Source organism: Python bivittatus, unplaced genomic scaffold (genome assembly GCF_059951505.1).
Source record: "Python bivittatus isolate LINGU-HERP-01145 unplaced genomic scaffold, Pbiv_v1 ctg000070_np1212, whole genome shotgun sequence".
NCBI lineage: Eukaryota > Metazoa > Chordata > Lepidosauria > Squamata > Pythonidae > Python > Python bivittatus.
The window spans coordinates 40,466,725-40,480,829 of NW_028277034.1; the positions used below are offsets into that span (position 1 = coordinate 40,466,725).

Genomic DNA, 14,105 nt, shown 5'->3' on the forward strand with positions numbered 1-14,105 from the left:
TGACCTTATGCCTCATATCAGCTGCTGTGCTCTGTAATGGAGGAGATGGCAGTGACATTCAAGCTTCAGGGGTTGGCTACACATCCAGTTGTTCTTCCAACTCTGCTTGAATCCGGGTTGGTCTATCTCAAGTTGTGAGAGCAGCTTCCTCTTCACTATGTTGAAACACTGGGTAACTAGTTGTTTCTCAGTTAGTGTGGATGTAGGTCTTCTGTCCATCCATAGTTCCCTCATACGCTCCATATATCCCCTCTCATTAGGTCTGCTGTTGTAATAGCATTCTATCAATTCCAAGTTCTCTTGTCTCGTCCATGTATGGTTTGTTCCAGTAGCACACTTATCATCAGATTGTCCTGGTTCCCCAACATCTGACGCGGACCTTGTTAATCTGGGTGATGTCTGAGCTGACATGACTCTTAGTTTGTGTCGCTGTCATATTTGAGGTAGGCAGGTGAAATGTTAGGGGGTCTTTGCCCAAGGACCACTACTGGTAAGGTAAGTACCAGGGGGATTTTAACTCTGGTCTCCTGCGTCAAAGGCGGTGCTCTAACCATTATGCTATCCAGCCTTTATCTATCTATCTATCTATCTATCTATCTATCTATCTATCTATCTATCTATCTATCATGTGTATGATGAGGCAGTGGTATGATGGCTTGCAAAGTAGTTTTAGACTTTTAAGAGTTCTTAGCTTGCTTAAAATAGTGTGAACATTCTTGAGATAAAATTGGCTTTCAGTTGCAGTTGTGGCACGCTGGCCTAAACTTGTTTAAACTAACGATAACTGTCCTTACTCTTAATAGCAAACGCTACGTGTGGCACAATTGTTACCAAGGTTGATAACCATAGTCTATTCCTTATCTACCTTACTAAAACTTGTCTATGAAAGCCTTTACTAACTAAAGCCATGATGACCCATCTGGTGATGACCATGGCATATGAAAGATTACAACTTGGAACATCAGAGGACTAAATGGTGAAGATAATGAATTAACAAATGAAATGAAAGAAAGAAAAATAGATATATTGTATGTCTGTAAAATGTAAACTAGAAAGGGTATAATAGAGATGAATGAAAGTGGCCCGATCGTGTGGAACAGAGTTGATGGATATATGCAGGGAAGGAATAGGTTTAATTCAGAATGAAAGGGCTAAATGACATATGCATTAGTGCCATCTAGGTTGTTGTGGATGTGTATGAAAATAGGATTCCATAGGTTGGTAACAATTACATGTTGCATTCCTGGTGATAAGGAAGAACCAGGAATGAGTTTGGGGAGAAATTGTACAACTTTCTGAATTAATGCGAGATGTGTGTTATGCGGGTGGTGGTGTTATTCTGCTAAGTGACATAAATAGATGGAGGAAACAAGATGAGAGAGTAAGGAAAATTATTGATTTTCTATGGTATCAACAATGTTCCATAGAACAATGTGGAATTATAATAATTAGAACTATATAAAAGGATGTTTGGTGGACTGATGAAATTAAAGTGACCGTGGATGCAGAACAGTGGTTATGAGAGAATGTTTTCTGCAAAAAAAAATAAAAATAAAATTAGAATGATAGAAAAATCGTGTGTAAGTGTGGAGAGAAATAGCTAGTTGCAAAAAAAAGTAAGGATTCGTTAACATTAAAAAGGAGCAGAGAAAATACAGAGCAGTTTTGATGGGAATAAAACGGTATTTTGGAAGTGGGTGAAGAATAAATAGAATTAAAAATCAAAGTGATTAAATGATTTAGAATGAAACTGAAGTGAGGGAATGCTGGAAGGTACATTTGTATGGGAATGATAGTGATATGTCAACAAGTAGAACTGAAACAAATGCTATAAACATTAGCAGAATACCATTCCCATTTGAGATTCATTCTGTTCCTACCCTCACCCTATTTAAACGATCTCTTAAAACCTGGCACTATCCACAGGTCTTGAGCTAGAATGGATGATGCTTTGATCTTTTGAATTGTTGTTTTTTCCTAGACTTTTATTTTTGGCAAAGTAATTCTTTGTCATGACAGATTGGGTGGCCTCTAAATTCATTAAATAAGTAGCGTCCCCCCATGATGAAAAGCAAATCAAAAGCTATGAGAATGTTGAAAAGGTACCGGGTGTAGATAGTGTAACAGGAACAGTGTTAAATATAGATGCAGTTTGCTTATAAAGTGGCTGTGCAATTTGTTTAAATGTGTGTGAAGACTGCAGTTGTGTCTGGTGATTGGAAAAATGACATTATTGATCCCCTGTACAAAGGGTAAGTTAGCAAGAGTGAATACAGTAGCTACCCCAGGGAGATGCTTATTAAACATATCTGGGTAGGTGCTTAGCAGAATTATGGTTGAAAGGGTGTGCAGAGTAAAGAGAAAGGGTAAGAGTGAACAAAATTTGGGAATTGTAGGGTGACCTTATGCAAGGGAATGGCTGTACAGACAAGATTTTTATCTTTGGCAGGTCACTGAGAAAATTAGGAACATGAGAAAGAAAGTGTTGTATATTATTTAATTCAGAGTAAGCATATGATAAACTGAATAAGCTTGACTATGCAATGTTTTACATGAATATGGAGTTGGCTGCTGAATGCTGTAAGAAGTCTGTGGTGGAACTAAAATATTTGTGAGAATAAACTGATTACTTTATGAATAGTTTAACAATGAAAAGGGAATAAGATAAAGATGGGTGGGTCCACTTTGTTTTATAATGTATTTATGCATAAATATTTAAAGAATATTTGTCACAAGGTTAGAGTTTTGTTGGTTGGAAACACGAATGTGCAAGCATTTTGGATGGAGATGATGCTGCATCATTGGCTGAGAGCCAATATGATTTGCTGCGAATATTAGATAGATGGCATGATCTAATGACAAACATGGATTTAAAAATTAAAGTAGTTGAATTTGATAGGGAACATGGACCGAACAAATGCAAATCATACATAAATGGTAAATTTGTGTCAGTTTCAATTTATTTCATGGCCAATTGGGATTCTTTGGGAAAAAGTGGAGGGGTACAAATACTTCTGGCTGCGTCTCTATATTCTTGAAGAAAGTGGCTGATTTCATTTTTTCATGTATTTTAATCTAATATTTAAATTTCAAAGGTATGAACGAAGGTCTTTTTTTTTCTATCTCGAACAGTTACCCCGCTGTATGTGACTTCCTACAGCACAATAACTTATTATCTATACTCCGAGCTCATGAAGCCCAAGATGCTGGGTGAGTAGTATCTCCCTTTCAATCTTTTTTTTTTTTTTTGGAAATATATGTATTATGTTTATTCTTCCCAGTATCAGTGGGCTTGATCTTGTATTCCGAACAGTTGGATAAAGATAGACCTTTCAGAGTAGGCTGCTGCCTTTGGAAATGTTTCTTGGTGATCTAAACAACATGCCAAAATGGTATCTTTAGTGGACAGAGAAGAAGGCTACCATATAGCCTTTTTCAAAGTTCTGTAATTTCCATCAGTCTTGAAATATTCAACATTCTAAGTATGGATATTTATTTTTGAGCAAAACATGGGCCAGGGGATCTTATGCTCTTCCATATCTTCAAATACTCTAAGATGTAATCCTGATGTTCAAATTATTTTCAGTAGTCTTGTACCCAAAACCTCACAAAAATCTACAGTGGTGTTAGAGGTTTCCCTTGTTTAGCAGATAAGCATCAGAAAAGGATATAGTAGCTTTTTACAGACTGTTAATTTCCCAAACCTAAAGATAAACAGTTTAAAGAGGAATATCTTTTTACTCTCTGAAAGGAAGTATACTTTGACCAATTAATAGCTAAATTAGAGAGAGGGTGGATTTTTTTTTAGTGATTTACAAAGTAGAGCCATACATTAATTCCCTAAGATCTTACACATTTAACACTTTCTTTTCTTTTGATGAGCTAACAACTTATAGCATATGACTTAATTTAATTAATGTGTATCCCAGCTTTCTTCCAAGGTGGCATAAAGCTGCCAACAGTATATGTTTATATAACAATATATGTATTTTAAAACACCTACCAAAATAAATGAGCTTGCGAAAATGGAAAGCCATGAAAAAGGGTGCCAGATGGATCTTCTGAGCTAGATAGCTCCATTAGTTTGGTATAGACATAGAGAAAGTGGATATTCTGTTTTCCCACTATATATACCTGCCAGCTCCCACGTAGCTGGCAAGACCAAGGAAGCAAGAACAATACAGATTTCAGTAAGGTATCTTAATGCCAGTTTTGGGTAAATACAGAATCTTGAAAACTGTAAAAAGATTTACCCAGCCTCAGAGTTGAAAATGGCAGAGTCCCTTTGAAGCATTTTTCCCTCCTCTCTCAGCAACTGGACTGAGTTGCTTTTTCTGAGATAAACATTCAGTTGATTCACCCCCAGCTTTCCCCCAGTCTCTCACAATGCTTCTGACAAAGATGAAATGCATAACAGAGTACGGCTTTGCAAAGGAATGCTTCGCAATGAATGAAGTGCCTGTTTCTGAAGCATTAAAGCAGTCATGTCCTCTAGAAGATTTGGTGCAGCTGTTTCAAAGGCTTTCACCAGTTGTCTGCAAAGTTTGTGTGTGTCTGTCCTAGTAGGCATATTTGTATGTACAGAGGGCAGATAACCAGGAACAATATTCAAGACAGCCATGTCTAAGCTTCCGGGAAACATGCCTGTTTCAATGATTCAGGGAGGAAGCACCCTTTTTGGAGACCCCTGCAAGAGGTCCCTCACTGACTTCAGAAAGGGAGAGCTCCATGCAGGAAAGATTTATCTTGGTTTGAACTGAACCTGGGATTTGACTAGGTACCTCATTTATTGTGCTTCCATTTGCAACTATTATTGGAGGATTCTTGGGACTGTCTTTTGGCATAATGTTCTTCTACAGAAAGGATCTCTGCTTCGCAAGATGAAACACTGCACTATCATGCGTAAAAAAGGGCATACCTGTAATTGCAGTGACAATACTTTTTCAGACATCCTTTTTTTTTTTTTTTGGGAGAGGAATAAAAGTGGCATATGTAAACCTGTGAACAGCAAAATAAAGCTTTTATAAAGAGAATTCTCTTGAGAATAGTCTGTATTCAGTAAAAGTGAAATATTAGTTTTATAGCCAAGATCAGCAACCTTTCTGACAACATGTGATTGATCTGATGTCATGAAAACTAAGCAAAAAAATCTGCTCAGAAGATGTTATAAATGGCTAAAAGGTCTCAGTTTTTCTTATGATAATACAGGGAGCTGGTAAAATGTAGGAGTCCACCATTTTTAGTTTTCTATAAAAAAAAATACTTTGGAGGTAAGTGGATGATGCCATTTAGAGGTGTTGCAGAAAATATTGTGCCTGTGGATGCCAAATTGCAGACTCCCACTTTATAGGAAAACGTGGGTGAGATTATAGACTTGTCCTGTCCGGAAATCCACCATTTATTACAAGCAACATCCAAGGCATTTTAAATTTGTCAACCACTCCAATGTGCCATTTCACTCTCACTACTCACTCAGTTTCTACTCACTTCATTTGCAAATGTGCAAATGAGGAAGTGACATGGTGGTAGGAAGGACTTTGGAATCTCCAAAGAAACTTGCAGACATCTCTTTAAAATGGTCTTGAACATGTAGAGGCATGTTGCCCTGTCATTCCTTTCTTTACTAAATTTTATTGACAACAGCTTGGAAAGACATGAAACTGTCTTTCAGATAATTTTTTATATTTTCAAAAGCCAAAAGGAAATATGTGTAGAAAGATAAAAGAGTAGCTCTGCTGGATCAGTCCAAGGATTTTTGTTTCTCAGGGTGTCAACCAGAAGCTTTTGAGGTGCTTGCATGCAGGGCTCCCTCCCATTGTTGCCCTATAGATAGTTTTTGGAATCATGCTGCCCCCAACCCAGAGGTGGCATTCATAGGCATCTGCAGCAAACAAACAAAAAAAGTACAGTGGAACCTCGGGTTACGAACGCTTCTGTTCATAAACTTTTCAGGTGACGACCAGCTCCGGCCACAAAATTTTGCTTCGGTTCGTGAACTCCGCCTTGGGTTATGAACAGGATCCGCGGCCATTTTCCCTCCCGTGACCCGGTCTGCGGCCTTTTACCCGCCCGTGACACGTGGTCCGCGGCCATTTTCCGACCCTGACACGTGGTCCGCGGCCATTTTTCCACCCCTGACATGTGGTCCGCGGCCATTTTCTGCCCCTGACACATGGTCTGTGGCCATTTTTCTGCCCCTGACACGTGATCCGCAGCCATTTTCCACCCCTGACACGTGGTCGTAGGGAGGGGGACTCTCCCTCCAAGCAAAGTAATTACATTGAACCTTATGGGAAAATTTGCTTCGGGTCGCGACCAATTTGGGTCGCGACCAGAGTCACGGAACGAATTAAGTTCGTAAACCGAGGTTCCACTGTATATCAAAATGATGACACATGCTGTGACATCATGAGATGCATCCCTCCTTGCTTACTTGTATCCTGACAATTGTTGACGGTATATCAGAACATTTATAGATCTTCATATTAACATTTCAATCTTCTAGACTAATAGCTCTTGATAGACCTACCTTCCATGCATTTAGCCTTTAGGTCAACCAAATTAGTGGCCATCAACACATCTTTGCAGTATTTGTTCCAATGGTTTGAAGTTTTTGACAAATATTTTATATAGCTTTGTGGCCTAGTTCAACAGCTTAGTCATGCAGCACTGTGAAGATAAAAATGACAGTGATCCATATTTAGGGAACAGCTGATATTTTATTTGAAAAATCTTCTTACACATAATCAGTTCCCCTTTTTCTGATACACAGACCTCTTTATTTATTAATTAGATTTATATGGCTGCCAAATGGTTTTCACATTAAAAACTCAGCAAAAAAACAGTCAGAATGTATAAAAATTTAAAACTTTCTTTTACCAATTCTGAGACCTTGTTTTCCATAATTCTGCCTGATCTCTAGTAACTCCTACTCTTCTACGTATGTGTTTGTATATTTGTATGTATGTGTGTGTGTATACATATATGTGTGTGTGTGTGTGTGTGTGTATATATATATATATATATATATATATATATATACACACATACATACATACATACACACACACACGCGTACACACACACATGTATATATGTGATTTCAGGTTTGTTTTCTTCTTTTTAAATGACAGCTCAAATAAAAAACAAAATTGGGATAACCAGACATATGAACTAGCGGTAGTCCCCAGTTTGAGAACGAATTCCATTCCCAAAGTCTGTCCTTGAGTTGAATTTGTATGTAAGCCAGAACAGTATTATTCTATAATACTGTATAAGTAGTATTGTGTATTAACTTAAATTATTATGTATTTAACTCAAATCATTATGTATTTAACTCAAATTTTGCTGCAATAGGCTGAGTTCTCAACTATGGGCTGTCCGTAAACCGGGTGTTCTAAACCCAAGGATTACCTGTAATATGCAAATCACATGGTTATTAAGTAAATCCAGCTTACCCAATGGATGTTTTTTGCCAGAATTCACTTAACAACCATGGTGATTCGCTTTATGACCATTGTAAAAAAGGTCGCAAATTGCAATTACATGATCGTAGGGCAACAGTTTGCGATGGTCGTAAGTGTGAGTACAGATCACAAAGCACTTTTTCCAAGGCCATCGTAACTTCAAGCTATTGTTAAATGAATAGTCGTTAAGCAAGAACTACCTGTATTGGTCAGAGAAAGGAGAGAATCTAAAATGGATTTTCTTAGTCCGATAAAAGAAGTTCTAGGACTGCATTTGCTTGAACCTGATTGCTTGCCAAGCACTTTCCACTTAATTTCTGGCATTTTTCCCTCCCACTGCAGGTGCCTGTATCACATCTACTCCATTCATGAGTTTTCTCCTGCTGCCAAAGAAGTTTAATGCCCCAGAAAAAAAGGAAGGAATGGAAAGATTGTTGTTCATATCTTTATCTGCTTACACAATCTTTGAATCCAACCCATTGTTCCTTTTTATTTGGAGGGGTGAATAATTTTAAAGGATAGTTTCCTGGCTTCTTCCTATTAAAGCAGAGGTACACAGTCTGAGACTTCAAGATTGAATGCAATCATTGAAAGCCTTGGGTGCCACCCTCCCCCACCTCCCTGCACACACACGCACACACCAAGAAAACTCCATAAATTGTTACTACATTATTATTTTAGTATGGAGCAAGGGGAAAACTATTTACTCTCTACTCATAATATCCTGTGGTAACGTAACACAAATTATTTTGCAAGATTTGAGAAAGGGACCTAAAAATAGCTTATGGTGCCCAAGTAGATGTAGCGAGATTAAGCTGTACCCAGTCATTCCTTCATCCTCATACATGCAGATAATTTGCATTGCTTTCATTTGGGTTTTGGATAGAGGGTTTTTTTTTTCAGCAAATACTTTTATCTTTAAACTTTAATTGGATTTGGTCTGGACTTTTGAGGGCCAAATTAAATAAACATTTTACCATTTAGCTTGTCTGAATTACTATTTATTTTTTAATAGCCAGTGTAAAACTATATCAGGCCTAGAGGGGAAAGGAGCTTTCATCTTTTGTTCTCCATCATGGACCTAATCAGAATTTTTTTGAAAGGCCTATTTACAACAGAAGAAATACATGTCAGAGGAAATCAAGTGACCAATGTTATATTTACTTAATCCATAAGTATGTACCTCACTATGTAATCTCTCTAGTTTTACTGAAATAATAAATGGTGGTATTTATTGACTTCCATCCGAACAGCACATAATACTGCACATGAAGTATGAAAGCACCTTTAACTAAAATCCATGAAACAGGCATCCACAGAATTACAATTAGCCTAAATAACATTACTAAATGAGTAGTTAACCGTGCTAATAAAGTGTCTTATGCGATTTGTTGTAGGTATCGTATGTACAGGAAAAGCCAGACAACAGGCTTCCCATCACTAATTACAATTTTTTCAGCACCCAACTATCTAGATGTATACAATAACAAAGGTAAGAGCCCTTCTCTCACAGCATGCATTTTATTATAACTCACTCCTTTACTTTTATTCTCCCCCTTTCCTAACAATAACAATTTTGACTTATAATTTATAGTGAGATAGGTTGAATTAATGTTTAAAAGTTAGCTTTTTTTTTCTTTTTTGCTTAATTGCATCTGACATTTCCATTATTTAGGTATGAATATAGTACATGTATTTATGAATAGGTTGTGAATTCATTAGCTCAAGGAAGAAAAAGAGAAGGGGCATTATTCCAAGTATGATTGAACCACATCTTGGTCTGCACCAGTAACGAAGTGCTCCAAACCTTCCTTGAACTTCAGTATATTTTACTTGACTGATTCTTTATCTGGGTATATTAGTAACTGTAACCTGTAGCAGTGACTACCAGTATATAATTGTCAACAATTTCAGATTGTGCATTGGTTCTGTTTGGGGTAGTACAACTCCATCCAGAACCAAAGATGGAAAATCACCAGATCCAGGAGGCCCTAAAACCCAGAGCCACTTAGTCTTGCTAGGGTTGAGCTGAAGCCTGTTCTTCCCCATTCAGAACCCCACTGCACTCAGAAACATGATCTCTACCATATCACTTGGTCACCCTAGGGGGGAGATTTAAAGCTGGGTATTATCAGCTTACTGATGATACCTCACCCCATGCCATTGGGTGACCTCAGTCAGCAGCTTCACATAGATGTTAAGCAGGAGTAGTCAAAGTGTTGAGCCCTGAGGAACCCCCAAAAGCAGGGGCTGTGGACTCAATCTCTCCCTGCACCCTGCAACACCAACTGGAATCCTGTCCACCTCATCAGGATTAACAGAATCAAACTCATCCCAGGTAACAAAGCCAGACTGAGCCTTAGTCATAGGCACAGGACCTGCCCCAAGACCTGAGTCCATCTCAGTGCAAATCAAAGTGACTTTATCCAACAAATGTTTAGCATATACCTTACAGTGGCCCTGTGAGTGAACGTCTGGGTCCACCTACCCCAGGAGGACCGGGTCACTCTACACAGGGCCACCAGATGGCTACCCGAAGCTGCAGTAAGGATGGAGAATACTGGCATTTTGCAACCCTTACTGCCATGAAATAGGCCTTAACAACGGCACTAGCTTGTACATGGTCAGGTTTATGCATTTCATCTTCTAGTAGCACTCTAGGCATCTCTTCTCTCATTTTATCATTCATCTCTTCTGCAAACTGGGGAGAGCACCAAGATCTACAAGAAGGGAGAAGCCATATAGTTATGGCCTCGTTTAAATTGTTTTACTGTATTACAAACTCCTATTACATTATAGCATCATAAAATATATATGCACCAGAAAAGAACACCTATCAAATTAAGTTTGTCTGAAAATAAATGAACACCATTTATTCTGAAATTTATATTGTTGATTAAAGTCACCTGATAATTTAAATCAAACATCTTTTAATAGCACTGCAGGATAGAATGATCCTTTCTATTTTGTCTTCCCAGGCTATTTGATAGTTGTATAAATATGGGGAATAAACATCGAAGGACTTAGAAGCAAGTGTGTATGGTTTTCTGAGGATGGCCATTCTTAATTCATTGAAAGCCATATATTGTATCGTATCAGCTCCACAACTGTTTTAAATAAAATATATTGGAATTATAGATGATGAGGGTGATTTAAAAAGGCACTAGGATCTCAGCTGATGTGCATGCATCTCAATATAGATTTATTATCTCTGAGCTTCTCTTTCCATCTGCAAAATGGAAAAAAAGGAAAAACTGTTTATTGTGTAAGCATTTTTATTTAGCCTGTCTTTGTCATGGCTTCTGCAATTTAAAAATAATGCACTATACATATATTTTTATAGTACCGAAAGACACCCTGGAATATTAGAAACTTGATGGCTGAAAGCCATTCATCATTAAACCTAGAATAATACTAAAAAATGATGACAATTGAAATACCACCAGAACATACATACATGTACTTATACATACATAGAAATGTACTATATGTGTAATGTGATATGTCAGAGTTAAATATGTAAATGGATTCCACTCCGCATTGTGTTTACAGTGATATGAGTAGTAATATGGTTTTATTTACTGTAGGCAATTAATTCCTCTATAGTCTATTCATACATACAAGAAACTATGAGAGCGAAGCTGTAACTTTGAAATAACTTTCAAGTTCACAGATACCCTGAAATACATTTTCTCAAGTGTTTAGGATATTTACACTGAAGTAATCTTATTAGGTTTATTGTGCCCTGAGGCATCTGGGAAACATCAAAGTTGAATATACTGCTAGTAATTCTTTCCTGTAACTTCCTAGCAGGTGCTATTCAGAGATAGATTTTGCTTAAACCCAAAGGAATAGCATAATGACCAGTAATAGTATCTTCATTGTTATTTGATCCCTTTTAAAGTTTCTGGCAATCACATCCTGAGTAATTAAATCCAATTGTTTATATTTTGTGGGGTTTTGGAGCTACCTTTTGTTTTTGTTGAATAAACACCAATTTGGGAAATAATTACAAGTCGTAATATTACGAGAGAACCAGAAACCCTTTTCTCTGCCTACTTTCTCCTATAAACTCCTATTGCTCTTTGGGAATGCATTTTTATTCATCTTTATTCTAAGGCAAAAAAAGTGTAGTAACATTTCTGCCTAGGTGAGTTTCTCCAGTGTCTGTAATCATCTTGCTTGCCTTTTCATGCACTTAAAAAAAAACCTCTAATTATTATTTTTCAAGCATGTCAAACTGAGATATAAACAGTATGATGAGAATGTCTTTCCAGAGCTCATTGCTCCTGAGGAATGTGGTTGCATATCACTAGGATTAAAAAGGGCAGGTGAACAATACTAGAGGCTGAACAAAATTTCTGCTATGATTGTAATTTTGCTTCTGCTCTACCATACTGGAAACAATCAGATCATACAATTACCCTTGTTAGTAGTTTGAATTAGAATTAAATTTGGGAAGGATTGATACATTTTTCTCTAAAGCTTAATTGGCCAGCCTAATTATCTTTTGCATAATATTTGAAAATTAGCAGTACTTAAATATTATAGATTTAATGGCAAAGAACACTGCAGGAACATACTGAACTCAATTATTTTCCCTAATCTATAGTTGCTTTCAGTTAGCAACTCTGTAACTGCTTCTTTTCACAGCAATCTTTTATTAAATGTGCTTCCTTTCTGCTTTTTGGATAATGGCTGCAATACCTTTTCGTCCCTGGCTTTTAAAAGAAAGAAAGGTTTTCTGAAACACAGTTTAAATTGTTGTTTTAAAGTCACTAGTATTGGACTGCAGTATCAGCAGTATAAATTTTTAATGTGTTGTATGTTAGAGTAGCTTTTAGATTCTCTGAATGAATTATTCATTTAATCGCTCCTTATTTTCTAAAATCGTAGGAACTTACACCTTGTCATTAACTGATCTTTCACTGAAATTTTAGAATGTTTTTCTAGTAATGTAACATAAAGATGCCCTTGAGTTAATGACTGCTGATTACAAGTATTTGTCCATGCAGTTTTCAAAACTGATTTTTTATTCCTTCTTCTGGGTTGTTTGTGATTACCCAAAGTAGCCCACTGCCCTAACACTCACTCCATCGTTGTTTTCTGTCCAGGTTGTCATAAGTGTATGTAATTTCTCCTATTAAAGTTCATACATTAAAAGTGTTAGACTTAGTTTTAGCTATAAAAACCCCGCCAAACATGGCCAAGAGATCTACTTTAGAATCCCTTATACTGTATATATATGCCTCCAGGAATCATTTTGAGCTGAGTGGTACAAAAATATTGTTATAAATAAATATATTGTAAATTACCTCGATTTCCAGTTTGGCCTTAGCACCTGCAGCAAATCCTTTTTCTGAAATAATCTGTCTTGCAGATAAAGATATAAACAAAAGAAAATGCTTACGTTCTTGACACATAGTAAATAAAAGATTGCACTAAGTTCTTGTGTAGTTGCATATGAAAGAAAACTGCATGCTGTTTTTGCCCTCCTTTTATAAGAAAACAGAGTTTATCTCTCTCCTAAAATAACACAAAGTTGAAGAAAACATTTTAAATAGCATTTGTTAGTTTTGTACCTGTTGCAGAAATGCAGTAGAAGTCTTGGGTGGTTTACACTCTGAGTAGGGGGATGTAAGCATGAGGATACATTTGGCAACAAAGATTGTGGAAGGTTAAATTTATGTGTGGATGGATGTATATGGATGGATTTCACAAACATTCATCCATATACATATACAGAGAAAGAGATAAATTCTCCTACAAGTACATTTGTATATAATAAGGAAGCCTTTCTGAAGCCTTCCTGAAGATCATGGAAAGATGTCAACAGTATGTATTGACTTATAAGAACCTTTTATACCTCTTCTAGTCTACAGAGTAATAGCTATTTTAAATGGCCATAGATTTCAGATTATTGGATTCTGTAATGTAGAGAATCATTAATTAGTGATCTTGGGTACTGAACATAGTATCTTACATTCAGAGTATGTGTTCTGCTTCTGAAAGGTGTTATGCCAGTAGAAGATATCTTTGCCATCATTGTAGCCTAAGGTAAATGTATTGATATAGAAATATGTTTTACCTGGGGATTCCAGTGAAAGAAACCCAGGAGTTACAGTGGATCCTGAATGTAGCAGCTAGATTTCTATTAGATTGCTGGGAACCCATGACCACTGACTGACTGACTGACTGACTGACTGGCTTTATTTATTTATTTATTTATTTATTTATTTATTTATTTATTTATTTATTTAAACATTAACGGAGCCACTAGTCTCACAGCAGTGACTCTGGGCAGCATACAAAGATTAAAATCATCATGATATAAACCCATGACATCCTGGCTTAAACAATAACCCCCAAAAGCTATGTCAGCAACAGAGTTCAACTTACTACCTGGCCCAAAAGCCTTGAGGACAGCCAGAGCCTTATGAAATGCTAATAAGGTCAAGACCATCCAGGTCTCTAGGGGAATGCTTTTCTACAAGGCAGGCGCAGCCACAGAGAAGGCATGAGTCTAAGGTCCAACAAGATGGCATTATTTGATGGAGTAGACCCAGACCATGCCCCAAGAGCAGCCTGTCCCATGTCTCCCAACTACTGTAATTTCTTACAGTGGAGCAAAAAAGTATT

At 37.0% G+C, this 14,105-nt stretch overlaps 1 protein-coding gene across 2 annotated transcripts in view; it reads left to right on the top strand.

Moving 5' to 3' along the window:
- The window catches only part of PPP3CA (protein phosphatase 3 catalytic subunit alpha), a 203,473-nt gene that overhangs the window by 147,206 nt on the left and 42,162 nt on the right, over nt 1–14,105 (top strand). For both annotated transcript variants that reach the window (XM_007421652.3, XM_007421653.3), the window contains exons 7-8: nt 3,133–3,210; nt 8,864–8,958. In XM_007421652.3, the coding sequence (XP_007421714.1) occupies nt 3,133–3,210; nt 8,864–8,958 (173 nt within the window). The remainder of the gene's footprint in view (nt 1–3,132; nt 3,211–8,863; nt 8,959–14,105) is intronic.